This window comes from Nicotiana sylvestris, chromosome 11 (assembly GCF_000393655.2).
Source record: "Nicotiana sylvestris chromosome 11, ASM39365v2, whole genome shotgun sequence".
In the NCBI taxonomy this organism is placed as follows: domain Eukaryota; kingdom Viridiplantae; phylum Streptophyta; class Magnoliopsida; order Solanales; family Solanaceae; genus Nicotiana; species Nicotiana sylvestris.
The window spans coordinates 155,379,476-155,398,105 of NC_091067.1; the positions used below are offsets into that span (position 1 = coordinate 155,379,476).

At 34.6% G+C, this 18,630-nt stretch overlaps 1 protein-coding gene across 1 annotated transcript; it reads left to right on the forward strand.

Moving 5' to 3' along the window:
• The first annotated feature begins 5,686 nt into the window (after positions 1 to 5,686).
• On the forward strand, positions 5,687 to 12,350 carry LOC104218166 (zinc transporter ZTP29). Its single transcript, XM_009768593.2, has 12 exons — positions 5,687 to 6,064; positions 6,454 to 6,512; positions 6,980 to 7,072; positions 7,172 to 7,261; positions 7,351 to 7,432; positions 9,152 to 9,207; positions 9,628 to 9,684; positions 10,215 to 10,255; positions 10,687 to 10,754; positions 10,863 to 10,919; positions 11,018 to 11,135; positions 11,892 to 12,350. The coding sequence occupies exons 1-12, from the start codon at positions 6,001 to 6,003 to the stop codon at positions 11,935 to 11,937; spliced, it is 831 nt and encodes a 276-aa protein (XP_009766895.1). The 5' UTR covers positions 5,687 to 6,000; the 3' UTR covers positions 11,938 to 12,350.
• The last annotated feature ends 6,280 nt before the right edge of the window (positions 12,351 to 18,630 follow it).

Genomic DNA, 18,630 nt, shown 5'->3' on the forward strand with positions numbered 1-18,630 from the left:
CTTGTAATTGAAGTTTTTTTTTTTGGATATGATGGAGTTCTGTTAAAGTTTCAATCTTCATTATGCTACTTACTGTTTTAGGTTAAATTGAAGGAAGACAGGACAATTAAGGGATAGATATGTTTAGTGAGGTTATATGATGAATTTTGTTGTCGTAGTGAATGGGGCTGTTTGATTTCATGTCTTGTACTATCCCTGAGAAATGTGGTTTCAGTTTAGAATTTTTGGAACATGAGTGAACAAGTGACAGGAATTATTTTTCATGACATTGGATATTTGTGATTCTTTTGTTTAAACTCAGTGCAGAGGACATCAATGAAAGAATTAGGGAATAATCACTTCTGAGTTTCTTGTCCATGTTTCTTTTAATATAGCGCAGCTTTATTTTACCCGAACAGCATTATTGGTGCCTCCAGATGTCATTTTGTTATGTATGTGGATAGCCAGTGTTAAGTTTTTGGTTATTTTCTTACATGACTCTGCACATAGTGTAGTGCTTTTGATGACAACAACCATACCAGGAATCTCTCTTTCACAAATAGAGCACTAGAAGCGTTGTGGTGATTCATGTTTTTATATGATCATGTTACAAGGAACAAAAATGAGTGTGCAAAAATTTCTAGCCTTTGCTTCTGTAGAATTTTCGGGGCGGAAAAGAATAGGATAGGTAAAGTTGAAGGTCCTGGAATAGCCAAATGGTCTAAGTTTGGGAGACAATTATGGGGTAGAATTAGACATGTTTTGGTATTTGATGGGGTTCTAGACATGCTTACTGCTGGCTAACTAGAAACTAGTTATTCAAAAAGTGTGACCAACCAAAACAAGATATTCAAGTTTTAACGATAGAAGCTTCTCAGTTTTGGAGGCATTATGGGTAAAATTCTAGACATGTTTTGGTTCTATGATTGAACTCTAATCATGCTGGCCGCTGGCTAATTAGAAGCTACTTACCTATGTTTATACCAAAGAAGGAAACAGGTTAATTTTGATAGGACAGAGCTTCTAAATCTTGGGGTTCATTATGGGTGGACATGTTGACATATTTTTATCTTTGATTGGGCTCTAGTCATGCTGGCCTCTGGCTAATTAGGAAGTTACCCAGTTTGTAAACTAAAGAGGAAAACGTTATACTTATTTTGATCGGAAATGGTTTGATGGTCATCAATGAAAAAATATCTGGAACCAAAATTTGTAAGTTCTGGAAGCCATTATAGGTAGAATATGGGGCTCTAGTCACTCTGGCCGATGGCTAATCAGAAACTAGTGAACTACTGTAAGCTGAATAAGGAAAAAAGCCGTATTCACTTTGGATAGGCTATGGTCTGATGGATTGGTGATTCAAAGGTGAAAAAGAAAATCTGGAACCCCAAGGCCTGTAAGTTTTGGACGCCATCATGGATAGAATTCTTGATGTGTTTTGAGTCTTTAATGGGGGTTTAGTCATGCTGGTCACTGGCTAATTAGAAACTTGTTATGCAATGGTGAATTGTTGCAGGAAACAGCTATTACATTTAATAAGCCAGTCAGCAGTGGTTCGTCATCAGAAAAATAGGAAATGATTGACTGGTGGTTTAGAGGTGCAAGAAAAAATCTGGAAGCAAAGCTTCTATGTTTTTGTAGGCCACAGTAGTACAGGCCGTTGGCTAGTTGTCACTAGCACTATGTGTAAATCGAAAAGGGAAAACTTTTTTAATTTTGACCATGAAAATATAGCTGCATTTGCAGTATGTATTGAAGAAGAGAAGGAATTAGAAGAATCATTTTAGCCATCTACTGTTATAGCAATTATTTTATTTCTCTATTAATATCAGTTTTCATTTGTTAATTAACTTTGGATTTGTAAAGTATATGACTTAGATGTCCGAAAGAGTCGCTAATGAATTTATTGACGGATTATATCTTAATATGAACTCCTAGTGATTGCTGTCTAAAGGATTGTAGTTTTGATATCATGAGATGTTCTGGACCAAATGCATATCTTCCTGAAAGAACCACCAAAGGATGTGGTGCAGAAAATGAGACTGTTCTTCCCTTAACTAGAAGTCTCGAATTCGAGCCCTGGGTATGGAAAAATCCCTGGTAGGGAGCGCTTTCCCTCGAATGGGGCCCTACGCGGCGCGAATCCGGATATAGTCGGGCTCCAATGCGAGTACCGGACACCGGGTGGAAAACCAAAAAAAAAAAATATCTTCTTGAAAGAACATGCTGCTGGGAGATCTTCGGTTTGTGCTTCTTGACTTCGTTTGCATTATTCTTTATCGATTTTTTTTTTAAAACTAAAATTGTTATGAAGTGCTTTATGCTTTATCTTCTATAGGCTATAATTTTTTCCACAGGCCCCTTTCCGATGGATCTTATTATTGTTACTAGTTGCGAAGACCCCAATGTTTTATGTATTGTATTGTTTTGAACTGTGGGAGCCTAATTGTGGCTTAAGGCATGGAAACAGCTCTTTGTGAAAACATAAAGAGAAAGGAATATGCCCACTCTTCTTCCTCCCCCGCACTACTTGAGATGCACTTTGTGCACATGCAAAGCCCTTATTCTATACTTCTTTTTCGTTAACCTTCGTTAGGCGCTTAGTAGTAATTTCTCTATTCTCAGTGCTCCAACCTACCTAAGGGGTGATGGAATTTTATCCATTGTGCCATTCCTTGGTGGTCTTATTCTATACTTGTATACCAAATTTAGTTTCCTAATTTTTCAGTCAATGCAGCTGTTAATTTTGAGCTGAAAATGCCATGGAGCTCTATGGTTCTGGAATTTGAAAGAGATTATTATTGTTCTATTGCGTTATCTGCTTAGAGAGTAAATAGTATGAGCTAGTTTCTGAAGCAACTGCAGGTTTGATCAGTTAGGAACTGAATCATAGTCTTTGAAGTCAGAGATTGTGCTTCCCCACCAGCCTTAACTTGGGTTCTTGTCCTTTCCTCTCTAAAGCTATGCTCTTGAACACTCAGGTTTTTCCCAATTTGAAGAGCACTTATTAGCATTGCGAAAAAGATATATTATATGTGTTGATTGGAGGTAGTAGGTACTTGATGCAATAGTTAAGGTGCACACAAGAAAGCTTGGAGACAACCTTTATCAGAAAAAAAAGGGAGAAGAAGATAAATCGCACCTCGTTTTTGTGGCGTCTGAAATTTGAACTTCACTGATAGTATCTGAAAGTTTTGAGATTTTGGACTTGCTTAAAAAGGAAATTCCAAATTAAACAGTCATTTTTCTAATTCTGGGATGTTTTTCAGCCGGCTGCATTACAGTGCCTAGTTTGACCAATAATGTCATTAACAAATAAGTCTTTTTATGAGATCAATTTTTCGTTGTTCAATTATCAGCTGACTATCTTCAACGAGGAAAAAAGTGTTTATATATTCTTCTTTTCCCTTGCTAGACACCTTTATTATTATGTGTTGGTATATTTATTTTTATGTTTCAAAATAATTTTGTGATTTTAATGACGGTTAATTTTTCCTGAATTATCTTCTACAAATAAAAATTTCTACAACACTTGGAATTTTGTATTTCTCTCAGTGATTATTTGAACAACAGCAAAAGAAAGCATGGATTTCCTTCATCTTTTGTCGCATAACTTACATTCCCAAAGAGATCTCAATGATTTCCTTTCCCCTTTAGTTATATCCATTAGTAACAACGTACATATCATATCATTCGAACTTCTGTTTGTATCTTCAAAATTTTAGAATTTCGAGGTCTAATTCGACAATTTTGATTGCAAAATCGCTTTAAAAAACCTTACCTTAAATGTGTCGAAATTGAAGTTATCTAAAGAGCAAATGAAGTTGTAAAGCTTCCTACTTGTAGTGTTCTACTAGTTATTGGATGCCACCTTCCATTTTTGGAACGGTAAGACTTTAAAATATAACAACTCCACGTACTATCAACATATTAGCTCACCTTTTGCAAAGAAAAATCAAACAACTCTCCTACGTACATATATAGAATTAACCTTTGGTAGTTATAATTATCCCATAATTGTACTAGTGAAAGTTAAAGCACGACGAGATAATTGACGTACGCGTAAGCTGGTCCATATAATACTGTGAAAAAATAAAACATATTGGAGACTTTTAAAATATGGCCACTAGATTTTTTTTCTTCTAGTTCGTGACATAGTCAATTATTTACGTATTTTTCAAGAATATTCGGAAATTTTGTCGATGACCTATAATTTGATTTAATCTTAATTATAATTTACCCAAAGGGAAATAATTTGACTTAATTTTAAAACTCGAGATGGTACAATTGCAATTGAAAAACAAATAATGGTTCCTAAGGCCATCTCCAACCTTGCCCCATTTTCCCATAATGAGTGTAATTTTTGGGGTAATGAAGCTCCAACCCTCCCCATTTTTGGCCCCAAAATGGGGGATGAATAGTGTTCCCTCAAATATGGGGTACACTATTCATCTCCCACATTACTATTCATGTATATTTTATTATTATTTTATTATTTAATTTTTTAATTTATCTCTTTATATATACCTAATTATGTTTATGTAGTATATTTATAATATTAATTTTACATCTTAACTTTAGCGTATAATTTTGATAAATTAATTTTCGTGCATTTATTATTTTTATGTAAAATTGTAGGTTAATTTTATTATAAGTTATAATTGTACAAAAATATATAATCATCTCAAAAAATGAATTGTGCAAATATAAAATATTAGATGTTGTTAAAATTGAAAGGTGTGAATATAAAATATTATTAGTTAATCTATAATAATTGTTTACAAATTATATTATTTAAAATTTTAAAATGTGTTACTCTGGAATTATAATAACAAATATAATAACATTTCTCCATTTCTCCCCCCCAAAAATAAAATTGAAATGAAAGATAATAATATAATATAGAAGAGAAAGAAGAATATAAAAAAGTTTGGGGAAAAAATGGAGGAATTGTTGAAGTAAGTTGTCCCTAAAATGGGGATTTTGGGGACCAAAAAGGGATAAAGGTTGGAGATGCCCTAAACTAAACAATTATCTTAAAGAAATCAATTACAGTTAGACTACAACATTCCTATATAACAATACTTTATTATAAAAGTCAAGTTTTTTCGAAACCAATTTTTATATTATGTTATAATATATATTTTTTATAGTAATACTTCGCTATAACATCCAAAAATATTCAGAACAAACGAGAACGAGACTATTATAGATTGGTTTTACTCTAAAGGGTCGTTTGGTAAGGTGTATAAGAATAGTGCGGAATAAAGTGTATTAGTAATGTATGGGTTAGTAATGCAAGCATTAGTTATGCAAATATTATTTATTATCTATTGTTTGGTGTGGTGTATTAAAATTATAATGCATTGCATAATTTTTAAAAAAAATAGTTGCTTACAAAAATGCCCTCCATATTCTCTAGCTTTAAGGGACTTTAAGGACAATTTTATCTTTGACCATGCTAATGCATGCATTAAAGCCTTGGTATTACTAATGCCATGATTTTCTATGCATTACTTATGCATAGGATAATGCCAAATATTAGTTATATACAAATTAGAAAAATATACCAAACAAGATATTAATAATGCATAGAACTAATACTTGCAATATTTTTTCTAATACCTCCTAGCAAACGACCTAAGGGTTTGCAAAGTTAAAAAAGGAACCTAATTTAATAACTCACCATATGCTAAAGCAACAAGTCAAAGTTTCTAATATCTTGAACCTCTCCATTTCCACAAGCTCTTTCCTTTAACCGTACATATTCTCTTCTTTGCCCCACTCCTGAAGGGAACTGAGCTGAGCTACGACTTATATATTTGTGTAATCGATTTGATTTTTAAGAGACCTCTTCTTTCCTAAAACTTCTATTTTTCATTCTTGATATCAATTTCCAACACCCATTTGCTTCATCTAAAGAATAGCAGAAAAAAATAGGAGCAAAACCCCAGTTTTTTTTTCTGGGGATAAATTGAATTTTCTTGGAAAATATAAGGGTTTTAGAGCAAAGGTTATTCTATGGATTCTCAAATTCTTGTTGCTCTTGGTCTTTCTATGTTGGGTGGCTTAAGTACCTCTGTAGGTGAGTAAACAAGTTTTTATTTATTTTTTGGTTAGGAGTAGTTTATTTTTCTACTTTGCAAAAGTTTATTGATTATCAGAACCTGACATGTGCTCTAATTAGTGTTTAATTTTGAGTTATTGAAGTCAAATTGTGGTCTTTTTAATTTTTGTGCTCAATCCATTGGTAATTCTTGGTGTCTTTTCTAATGAAAACCATATTGCTAAAAATTATTTTTTTATACACAGTTTCAAATTAGCTCATAAAAACTGTATAAAACACATTAAGGTTGTTATTTACATATACTATTGTGTTTTTTCAGTTTTCTTGAGTGTTTGAAACTATGATAATTCTACCTTAAGAAGGTTTAATGATTTGAATCTAATTATTTGTTGTCTTTTTTGGAGCAGGTGCACTTTTTGTGGTTCTTAGCCAGACTCCTAACTTGAAGATGCTAGGACTTTTACAGGTGATGGGTTACTTGTATTTGTAAGAATGTTAGAAGTGAAATGGTTAATTTCAGTGATTCATGGTTTTGTTGTCACTTCCTTATTTAGGCATCCTGTCTTGCTAGATATTTACTGTTGGTTATTTTATATTCATTTTGAGTTTGAGTATTTTTAAGGGGAGCCTTGGTGCAGCTTTAAGAGTTGTCGCCGTGTGACCAGGAGGTCATAGGTTCAAGTCGGAAACCTCTTGCAGAAATGCAAGGTAAGGTTGCGTACAAATAGACCCTATGTGGTCCAGCCCTTCTCTAGAGCATAGTGCACCGGGATTGAGTATGTTAAAATTTGAACATAAGAAAAGGATCATTTGATTGTTTATTTACTGATTGTTTGAGCTTTCTTAGCTTTAAAGAAATTGTTATGTTCAATGGCGTAAATCCGAGAGGTATATAGCAGAGTAGAGGCCTGAATATTTTCTCCCATTTTGCAGGGGTTTGCTGCTGGTCTTATGCTCAGCATATCATTCTTTGACTTGGCTCATAATGCGATAAACTCCATTGGCTTTTTGAAGGGAAACCTCTGGGTGAGCTTTCTCCTAATTTTAATCTGAACTTTATCAACTTTCCACCAAAAGAAGAAACATACAGTTCTTGGCTCTTAATCAAATCTTTCGGTCGGTCAGTTTTTTGCAGGTGTTATCTTCTTTGCTCTTGTTTCACATTTCATCCCAGAACCTACACTTGCACCCATTTCAAGTGCCAAAGGCAAAAAGGTATTATTTTGATTTGTTTTCTACAGGAGAAAGTCTTGTTCATGCAAAACATAGTTTTAGAATAAAAATGGTTTTCTGCTTGAGAACAGAAAGACGGAGATGAAAGGAGTAAGGATATGATGAAGAAGCATCGCCGCCAAGTTTTATTTAGTGGAATCATCACAGCAGTAGGTCAGTCTGCTGTATTGGTTTGCTGATAATTCTCTCAAGTTTCACCAGCCTTCTTTGTTTCTGTTATACTGTAAACCTCCCTTTGAGTTCTTATTTTGAGAACGCCGAACTGTTTGTGCACTAGGTCGGATTAAATGCTTTGAGTGGAAGCCTATTTTTGATGCTTCTCGTTGTTTCAGTCTTATTACGGACATCTTTATGCAAGAGACATTAGGGGCGGAGCCACAAACTTGTGTACAGGTTCGGCAGAACCCAGTAGTTTTGGCTCAGACCCTGTGTTTTTGGTTAAAAAAATCATCTAATATGTATAAATAATCTATCAAGAACCTATTAAACAGCCTTTTTTGAAATCGAGAACCCATAAACTCAAAATCCTAGCTCCGCCTTTGCCAAGAGTACATTTATGTTTAAAATAAATATTGCTTACTCTTTACCTTCAAAAAAAAGAACTTGCTTGCTCTTCACATTAATGTCCCTGCGTAGCACTCCATCTTCATGAGAAGTTTTATTAGGAAGTTAGATTGATAATAAGTAGATTGCACCCACAAGTAAAGCATAGTCTTGAGCAAATTCGTTAAAATTACATGTTTTTTGTACTACCCATTTCTGTTATGAGAAGAATATTACAAGCTTACTCAAGTTCTTTTTCTTATCTAGTTTGTCATTTGAATTAAGGTTACCCTTCAGTTAAGCTAAGTCTTTTTAGTAAGGTGCTAGATGTACAAAGCCTTGTAGTTAAATGATTCTCTTCCCTTCATTCCTTATTGACTGTAACGAAGGCCTCTAATTGGACTATCTTGGTAGGGCTTATTATGCTCAGAGTAATATGTTAAGGTTCTTTCCATAGTAAAAGTAGGTTTTCCTCAATAGTTAGCTGGAAACCATACTCCCTCCGTGCCATTTTATGCGAAAGAGTTCAAAGTTTGAGGGTCAAAATCCCTAATATTCAGTGTGCATATGGGCATAAATTCTTCAACTTTTCTGAAATAAAATATGTTTTGTAAAAGTACATGAAAAGTACTATAAGTCAGCATAGTTAATAATTTGAAATATTTAAAAAGACTTGGGAGAAAATAGTAGTAAAAGGAAAAGCTATTTGACTCAGAAGTAGTAATAGTCATTTATCTATTAGATCCTCCCCCCCCCCCCCAAAAAAAAAAAAATAAAAAAATAAAAAAAAATAAACACATGGCTTTTATTTTATTTTTTTGGATATAAGGAACAGTCCCTATTGGCATGAGGTGATTTTAAATGGAGTAACGTGGTCAATGAGGATTTTTATAGCTGACTTCAACTTCTTTAGGACCGAGGCATAGTTGTTGCTGTGTTGTTGTTAAGGAACAGCCCCACGTTCTGTTACAGAATTGATGCTCATTTACCTATCAAGTTGTCTTACGTCCAATTCAAGGGACCATATTTTCTAGTATGAGATGTTCCTAAATTTTCGTGACTTTTCTTGCTAATAAGAATTCTATACTACTTGCGCGTACTTCTTGCAATCAAAGTCATTTGTCAAGTTAAACATTTTGAGCTACTTGTACCCAAATGCTATACAAGTCAAATTAACTTCTCAATCTCCATTTCCTGTTAAACTACACTTCATAGAATTAGATGAAGGGAGTAGCAATATGGAAATAGAAGAGAATGGTATATGCATTTGATCCATATTGCCTATTCAATACAAGATGTATAACATGATTTATTGGTTTTTCTATCCAGGTATAAGCTTGCATAACTTTCCTGAAGGGATGGCCGTGTTCCTTGGATCAATGAAGGTAGTCCTCCTTTCTTGATTATCTGATGTTTATAATCTTCTCTATCAATCACTTTAGTCATTGTCGCTCAACCTTCCATTTTTTTTTTATAATTCTATGTTAATAATTGTAAGAGTGACAAAATTTCAATTAATGAATAACACCTCAAATCCCAAACTAGTTGGCATCGGTTATATGAATAATCTCTATCCGTTTTGCTCTATTTAGGCCTATGACATTCCATACTAAATAGTTTGTCTTCCAAGGAAAATTAGGTATTCTCAAAGACTAGACATTACCTGTTAGTTGCAGAAAGAGTATGTTAGCAACTTTGTTTTGTTTGATGAGAATACATTTTGAAGTCCTTTTAGCAAAAGGTCTCAGTTATAAAATATAGTAATTGTTTAAAGTTTGTTCTGTTTTCATCATGCTTTTCTTTAGGGACTTCGGGTTGGCCTAAACTTGGCTCTTGCTATTGCTTTACACAACATACCAGAGGTATACTTCATTCACATTTACCAGTCTCTTATTTCCTGGTTTCTGTTTGTTTCTTGAGTGCAAGAATCCACTAATGAACTCCTTACTACAGTTATAATGTTTGATATCTTGTCCTATCATAGTATATGTATATGCAGGTACTTGATTGCTTTATTAATCTTGGTTTCATTCCCTTTTAGCTCTATGAACATCTTATTCAAACTTTCTCTGCTGAGCAGATTGTTGTTGATTAAGCGTGTAACCGTTAAGAGTATGTTAATCATAACAAAATCAATGTGCTTATCTGTTCATCCAAGAGCCATGTATGACCTATATTTCAGGATAAGACCTGTGCATATCAAGCACTTTTGATTCTTTCTCACATTTTCCATATTATACCAAATCGCCAACTGAGTTGGGTTAGTTGATTGAATGGTCGATTGATTGACAATGCCAGGGAAGGCATCAACTGTTGATTTTGATAAACGAGAAGGGGCTAATGTATGTGCTTTTCTTTTTTCCATTGCGGGGCCTGATTTATTTGGTTGCAGGGTGTTGCTGTTGCACTTCCAGTTTATTTTGCGACACAGAGGTAATGTTTCCTAGTAGACTATGTTATGACTATTAATAAGTAATGGTAACATCTTTTGCTATTTTGTCAATCTTGGTTTCTTTTATTAGGTTAGCTTTCTAATGATTTAATTATTGATTCCAAGCATGTACACATATTAACTTCAGTTTTGTGAAGTCATATGCATGTAGTTTCACCACGGTATCGTGCTATCTGTACATACTTATGCTTTAGGCCTTAAGACTATTTGAATCATAAGACTTACATTAAGGCTATTTAAATCATAAGACTTAGATTAAGCTATATAAGCGTAAGACGTAGGTGCTCATAACTAAAGTTGCTGGAAGCTTTAGAATAGAAGAAATTAAATTGCAAAGCTCATATTATTGTATGTGGTATTTCAGTTTTTTCTTACACAGTTGAAATTTATATGGTGAATCTTTATGTCTCAGCAAATGGCAGGCGTTCAAATTGGCAACACTTTCAGGTCTTGCAGAGCCCCTAGGTGTCATTATTGTGGGTGAGTACCTTATATTCGTGTCTTCTATCTTAAGGAAAACGTGCAGTAAATATAATCAGTGAATAGGTTCAGAATTCAATAGTTTCTTTTAACATGTGTGGACTGCAGGATATTTATTCCCAAGCAGCTTGAATCCTGAAATTCTGGAGGGCCTCCTCGGAGCAGGTTGATATAATTTTTATTTCCTTTAGTTTCATGTGAAAGGAGAAATATATATAACTTTGAATTACTGTATTCTCTAATGGATCGTGTGTGCTTCCCAGTGGGTGGGGTGATGGCATTTCTAACCTTACATGAGATGCTTCCATTGGCATTTGACTATGCCGGTCAGAAGCGAGCTGTCAAAGCTGTGTTCTTTGGTATGGCTTTCATGTCTGCGAGGTGAGATTATTTCTCTCAAACTTCAACATCAATTCTGATAGTTACATTTTTTTTTTTTTTTTGATATCATGCTTTTCATCTGGTGGAAGCTTTTTAGCTAGATCCATTTTTTGAATGTATATCTGTACTATAGAAAAATATATGAACTTTTAGATTCTAATGGTTTAAGTAAAATCTTATGGAGAACTTCGTTTTTAGTTAATGCTAGTCGTTGATAAAGTCAAAAATACTAGTATACTACTAAGCTGATACTTGTATCGTTTACCCATATTAAGAATTACTAAGGAAGAATCCACTATTTCTACATATTCGTTGCAAAGGATGCTTCAGTTTTAAGTCTTGATACCATCTTGAATTGTGTAGTCATCTGATCTCAAGAGTCAGCCCTATGAAAAAGAGTCAGCCCTATACGTGAGGGGGCATGTTGAAGATATAATTAAGTAAATAGAAGTGTACCCTATCTAACAACTTAAGATTTCAGTTGGGATGATTACAACAACAACATAACAAGTAAAATCCTACAACTGGGGTTTGGGGAGGCTAGTGTGTATGCAGACTTTACCCCTATCACAAGAGGTTGTTTCTGATAGACCCTCGGCTAAAGAAATTCATAATCCCCGCAGTTAAGATAAGGAAATACGACAAAGGAGAATCCATGTAAAGAACAAAGACCGTATTCTGAATATCGGTTTTGTTATATGCGGTTTTTCTTTTTCTTTTACTTCTGCTGTAGTTTAACCTCCTCTCGTATTGCAGCCTGTATTTCCTTGCGAGGTGCTTGCCAGAGGACATGAGCTTGTAACTCCCAGTCATTCGGTGTTTCATGAATCTTGTTGCTGAACTTTAACAGGATCTTTTCGTGGTGCCAAGCTTCAAAACCACCACATGCACTCTCAACAAAATTTATGAGGCGTGGCGTTTGGTTTGGCGAGCTGAATGCATGAGAAGGTATAACAGCTTCTGAGATTGTTTTATAAAAAAATAGGAGATGTCCACATCTGAAATCCTCACCCAGACTCCCATATATGAACAAGAGGTACATGGGTTAAAAACAAATTGGCAAAGAAAGAAAAAAGAGGCAGGCAATTGAACTGTTGAAGAGTTGACTTCATCAAAAAAGAGAAAAAAAAATGTTGAATAGTGATGTAAATTGGTGGACAGCCATTAGCTGCATATTTAATCTCCATTATATAAAATTGCCATATCTTTAGTATCTTTTATTTTGCATCTAAAATTTCTGGAAATAAGAGGCATGATGTTTTCCATAGGGATCATAGCTATTGCTATGTGTGAGTTAATTTGATAAATGATTTACGTATTCTATAAAAGTAAAAGCAAAAGGGCAGCTCGGTGCACGAAGCATCTCGTGTTTACGCAGGGTCCGGGAAAGAGTCACACCCCGTTGGGGTGTGGCCTATAGATGACGAGTTGGAGCCGTGAAATCACCTTATACATCAATGAAAAAAACAACCACATTGCAAAAGTTGGCTTTTTGGTTCTAAATTCATGGTGTGGTTTCAATGCTAACAAAGCGTGACCTATACGTCACGGCTTCGAGCCGTGGAAGCAACCATTAATGCTTGCGTTATGACAACTTATCTATATTATACCAGCCCTTCCCTAGGCCCTGCGTAAACGCGGGATGTCGTGTGTAATGGGCTGCCCTTTTTTTTCTTTGTTAACAGACGCCTAATTATGTAATTGCAGATGTAATACACTTCATTCTGCACCTTTTAAATTTTTATTTATAGTCAAAGAAGGATTACCTAAACTAATTGGAGAACATTAGAGAACAACAATTATAATGACAAGTGAATTCACTTAAAATCATTTTTCATGATTCATCACGTAGTACAATCTGTAGATTCTTGAATATAGAAAAATAAAGTTGAAGGAAAGAAATCTCAAGAAAAGATTTTTATACCAAAGTTGTCTAACCAAAAGCAGGCTATAGGTTGACTTTGTAGAATGTGAAACTATTCACAAGAAACAATGTGAAATGGTGGTGTGTGTAAGGTTATTTCAAACCATAATATTATGGGGTTCTCGCTGTTACTGAATCAGTGAAATTCATTGCTACTGTTGCTAACAAAAGGAAGGAAAAGCAACCTTATTCTTATTGGTTAATGTAACTTTTCTTTCAACGTACTCTATCATCGTAGAAATTATGGAAGTAGTTATTGATATTTGTATTAGGGTAGACTGTCTATATCATATTTCTTGCGGTGCGGCCCTTTCTCGGACCCTGTGTGAATACGTGATGCTTTTTCCCCTTTCTCGGACCCTATGTGAATACGGAATGCTTTTTCCACCGGGTTGCCCTTTAATCCATCATAGCAGTCCCTATGTCATTATGCATATATACTCCCTTTGTCTCATATTATCTGTCATGATTCTCTTATACGCGAAAGATTAATTAGGATGAGATTTTGACTACTTTACCTTTATTCATGTCTTAATATTTAATCTTTCTTCATTGGTATTTGAACAAAGTTAGGTGTATGTAGTCTTCAAGGATAATTTTTTTTTTTGGTAATTAAATTTTTGTATTAACTACCAATGTAAATATTTACAAAGTAGTAGATCACCACGACCTACTTCCCTACTGGGAAAAACAACTCACTCTATACCTTCTTGCTTCCTAATCTCATTTATACAATTTCTCTCACAAGCTAACTACTTAGTATTTACATTTTGTTAGAAAGACACGAGTATAACCCTGGCTCTAATATTGTACATGCAGACAACTCTCCTTGTAAGGACATCCTATGTTGTTGCTTTCTTCTCAAATATCCTTGCATTTTTCTCAATCCACCCTGTGTGTGTATATTCTGCATATACTAGTTTGAGTATCCTGGCCAGCTGAGATCACCCTTTTGTTTTCTTTACAATCCAGTGCTGCTAATCAGACCACGATGTTGTAAATGGTTGTTGTACGTGTAACCATTGCATGAGTCTGGACCATAGACATCTACCATATGCACATTCTGCAAAGATATGATCCCTTGTTTCTGGTGTTTGATTGCAAAAGCAGCTTGTATCTTCCACTTGTATTCCCCAGTTCTTCAATCTGTCAGCAGTGAGCAATCTTCCATGGATTTGTAGCCACATTGTGAAGATTGCTTTTGGTCGTGCTTGATTCTGATACATTAAACCTTTCCATGAAACTTTAGCCAGCTCTCCTAACAGTTGCAAGTAAACCCGTTTGATTACATTCCTCTGGTAAGCTTGGCTATTACCGATGACATCCAAATTACCCCTTGCTCCAAATATTTTCCTAACCATCCACGATGCTTGGTTTGGTGCTTCTATGATGGCAAAGACTTGATCCTTAATATAGTAGCTATGGATCCATTTGATCCAAAGGATAATTATTACTAGGGGTAAAAAAGAAAAAAGATAATCAATTTTGTCTTGAACTTCTAAAGTGACAAATAATTTGAGACAACTACTTTTAGTAACCACGACTGATAATATGAGACGGAGGGAATAACTTTTTTCGTAGCATATCGTAACAAGAAATGGCGTAATTAAAAGTTATTTAGTTACAAACTTTACATGTCCATGGCTAATAAGAATGGCTACTCGTTCGACATGGTTCAATTGAATTAAAAAACGTTCCATTTTGTACGATATCATTTACTTTTTTGGTAGTATTCAAATAGGTTTTTTAATAAGTTGTGATTTGTAGTATCTTTATTTAAACTTTTTAATATGTAAATTTTATTTTATTTAAATTTTTTTTGAGAATTAATGTCTAAATTCACATCTTAAATAATATAGTTGGATCATCGTACTATAGCTTCCATAATCCTTGCTGAAAATAAAAATATATAGAAGAAGCTTTAATTTTTAGGGAAAATTTCATATAAGAACAATTGGGCTCCCTACTTTTCAATTTTATAGCCCATATTTTAATTTAAAACCAATTAGCCCAAAAATAATAGGCTAAGATTCAACATCCAACTCCAATAGGTTCTCAAAATTACTATTTAATTTTTAAAAAAAGATTGCCCAAGCTTTTAAGTTAATTTTCGAATCAGTAACTGTGACTCAAATATTAGTTCAACAAACCAAATCTATTTGGGTGGTGAAAATTAAATTTTTAACAAGCTTAAATATGTGTTTAAATTCCGAGTTTGATTTTGTGAGAAATTTGGAGTGGGTGTTATCTAGACTTGTTAGAAATAGTATAAGGAGGTTGTATATAAAATTTGAAGTCATTTGATGAAGATTTGGACTGGTTTTGAACAAGAATTGCAACTGAAAATCGTGGAAGAAGTTCGTCTACAGACGTTTGTATAAATGTGTATAAAACTGTATAAGATGTGTTTATACACTCATATACATTATTATACAAGATTATACATAATTATACAAAAAACTAACTTCGTCTTCTTCCTTGCGTCTTTTCTGAAATTTAACTCAAATCTTGCTCAAATCTACTCTAAATCACTTCAAATTTAAATTTTGAACTCCTTTTGATATTTTCAATCAGTTGGAACAACACCCAATCCAAACAACTAACAAACTCAAAAACTTCTATTTTCTAAAGCAAAGCTTTGAATGACCTTCAATGGTGAATTTCAACTCTTTGATTCTTTTACATTGCAACCAGGTGATATAGGGGGAGAAGTAGTAATGGAGGATGACCTCTTGAAGAATATGTAAAAGATGTGAGAAGAAGAGAGAGTGAAAGCAATGGTCGTGAGAACATAGATTTAACTCCATAGCTTTTAGAAGCAATGGTTGTAAGAACACATATTTTGAATTTGCAAGAACTAGTGTTTTCAAAATATATACAATATGGGTTAGGTCAGGTAAAACTTAAAAACATGGGCCATTATTTGTTATGGTGTGAAGTCACGTGTATTTTCTTGTAATTCTTTCTAATTTTTACACATCGACAGTTAAGCAAGTTGTCTGCCATGTTTTTTTTTTTTTTTTTTTTTTTAGGTAACTAGACTTCTTATGAGTAATTAGTTATGTATAGTTATCTTTTTTGATCACTAATTATTTTTTTTTACTCTGGCAGTGTAAAATAGTTTTATATAAAAAAGCTATTTCAGTGCATAAAGTATTCCGCATTCACATAGGGTTCGAGGAAGGGCCGCCCTTGGGATGTGATGTAGAAAGGCCACCCTAGTGCAAGCATTAGTAGCTGTTTTCATGATTTGAATCCGTGACCTATATGTCACACGGAAACAACTTTACCGTTGTACTGTTAGTTTAAAAAAATAGTACTACCTTTCTTTTTGTTCGAGTCGTGAAAGCACATTCTTATTGCACTGGAAGACCAAGAGAAAACCAGTTTACATGTCCATATGGTACTTCTACTTTCAAACAGATGCCTTTTGGATTGTACAATGCGCCGACGACTTTTCAATGGTGTATGATAGCTATTTTCAGGACACTCTAATACAAGCATTAATGATTGCTTTCACGACTCGAACCCGTAACTTATATGTCACACATAAATAATTTTACCGTTGCACGGCCAATTTAAAAAAATAGAACTCAGAAATTATTACCCCTGCATCCATAGCGGGTGCTAGGGTTTTAGCATACTCTCCTCTCCAACTGATCAAACTCTAGTCTATTTAAAAAGTGCTAAAAGTGAAATTAAAAGTGGAAGTAAGTTTTGATCAGTGTGTGCACTGAACGTATTAGTCTGCAAAATTTTGAGTTCCAATGACCTATATAGGTAGCAATATACTATATTACCCGATTGCTTTGGGACTTGAGGTGAGTTCTGCCCAATAGATATACTGACTTGGTGTGACACTACATGCTCATTTATCAGTGTTTGGTACTCCCTCGTCTTCGAATTTATGTGAATCTGTTTGACTGAATATAAAGTTTAAAAAAAAAAGATTTTTGGAATTTGTGGTTCTAAACAAGTCAAAAAAGAGCCCAGAGTATCTGTGGTTGTGAGCACGTGATTTTTGTTTACACAACAATTACTCCAAAGAAATCAAAAATAAAACAAATGGTTTTGTTGTACAAATTTCGGAGTTTACGTGGCACTTTTGACAGTTATTTGTAGTTTGTCTGTGATTGTTTTAGTTTTGTCAAATAAAAATATAAAAATATGTGTCACGTGTAAGTTTAGGATATCGTTCTACTATTAAGAATTAATCAAACCATAATTTAGTTTTAAGGAAATATCACAAAAATTGCATCTTTTATTCTATTTTTTGTTGTCATTGAGTGATTTCATTTTTAAATGGGTGTGATAATTGTTGTTAAGTAGTAATTAATATTTGTATAAGTTTTATTTTTGATTTTTACAATTTAAATAAAAATTGTTTTGTTTAGAAAAATTAAAAGAAGAAAAAAGAAGAGAGTTCAAAATTGAAGAAAATCTGGAATTGGGCTCAAATTTGAGACCAAGAAATCAGGCCCAATAATGGCCTGACCCAGTCCGGTCCCTGATCCCTACAGCCTCACCAAACGGCATCGTTTAGTGCCAGTCAAATCTGGACCTTTGATTTAAACAAATCTAACGGTCCAATGCAACCCCTCATTAAACCAAACAACGCCGTGTAGGATATGCAATCAGAACCGTTCATCTCCCTTGATCCTACGGTTTTAAACGCCCCTCATGGCCCGACCCATTCCCATTTCAGACCGACCCAGTCCTACGTTTTAAACCACACGACACCGTTTCCCATTGACGAAAGGATCCTGGCCATTTATCCCACTTGATTCAACGGCCAGGATCAAACAATCCACCCCGTATATAATCCCTCATCCCTTACCCCCACGCCCCTTAAGCCAGAACCCCCTTCCTTTAGGTCGTCTCCCTCACCAGACCCAAACCCCACGAAACCCTAGCGTCCGCCCCCCTTTCCCTTCACCGTAAACCCGGCGACAACAACGCGGTGACCCCCAAACTAACACCCCTAGGCCACTTCGACCCCCTGAACACAAATCTACTAACCGTAGGTCTCGAATCTTCCCCCACCATCTCGAATCTTCATTTGAAGATTCGAGCCGGACCCCAACCCATGCCAAACCCCCCCAAATCCATGCCAGACACTCCCCTGACCTCCCTCGTGACCAAACCAGGCTTGGTTTGGTCCGAATCTAACCAGAAAAACTTGAATCCCAAATCTGCCCTAGGAACCCTAGAAGTCCAGAATCCGAGTTTTTGTCCGTTTAAACAAGAAGTTTGAGGTCTAATAGATTTTAATCGAAGTATTCTCAGTTGAGAACACTTCGATTAAAGTCCGTTCAACCCCAAAAGAGGTTCGAGTCAAAAAATCCGAGACATGGTCATCTGATTTTCAATTCTTTAAGGTATTTTCTTCTTCTTTTCCTTGCCAGTTCATGTTGTTTGTTTTGCTTAATGTTTGTTCATGTGTTTAAATGTCATTTCGATTTGTTTTCATTTTGTGTCGACTTTTCTGTCCACTTTGCCCGGACCTTTCATTTGGTCGAGTTTTTCTTCATTTACTGATTGGGTGTATGGTTGTAAACTATACAATTGACT

What these genes read in the sequence shown, in the direction of transcription:
- LOC104218166 (XM_009768593.2), top strand. Translation starts at nt 6,001, where the DNA reads ATGGATTCTCAAATTCTTGTTGCTCTTGGTCTTTCTATGTTGGGTGGC. An exon ending in TGGCTTAAGTACCTCTGTAG is followed by an intron (nt 6,065 to 6,453) that starts GTGAGTAAACAA and finishes TTTTTGGAGCAG; the next exon opens with GTGCACTTTTTGTGGTTCTT. An exon ending in TGGAATCATCACAGCAGTAG is followed by an intron (nt 7,433 to 9,151) that starts GTCAGTCTGCTG and finishes TTTTCTATCCAG; the next exon opens with GTATAAGCTTGCATAACTTT.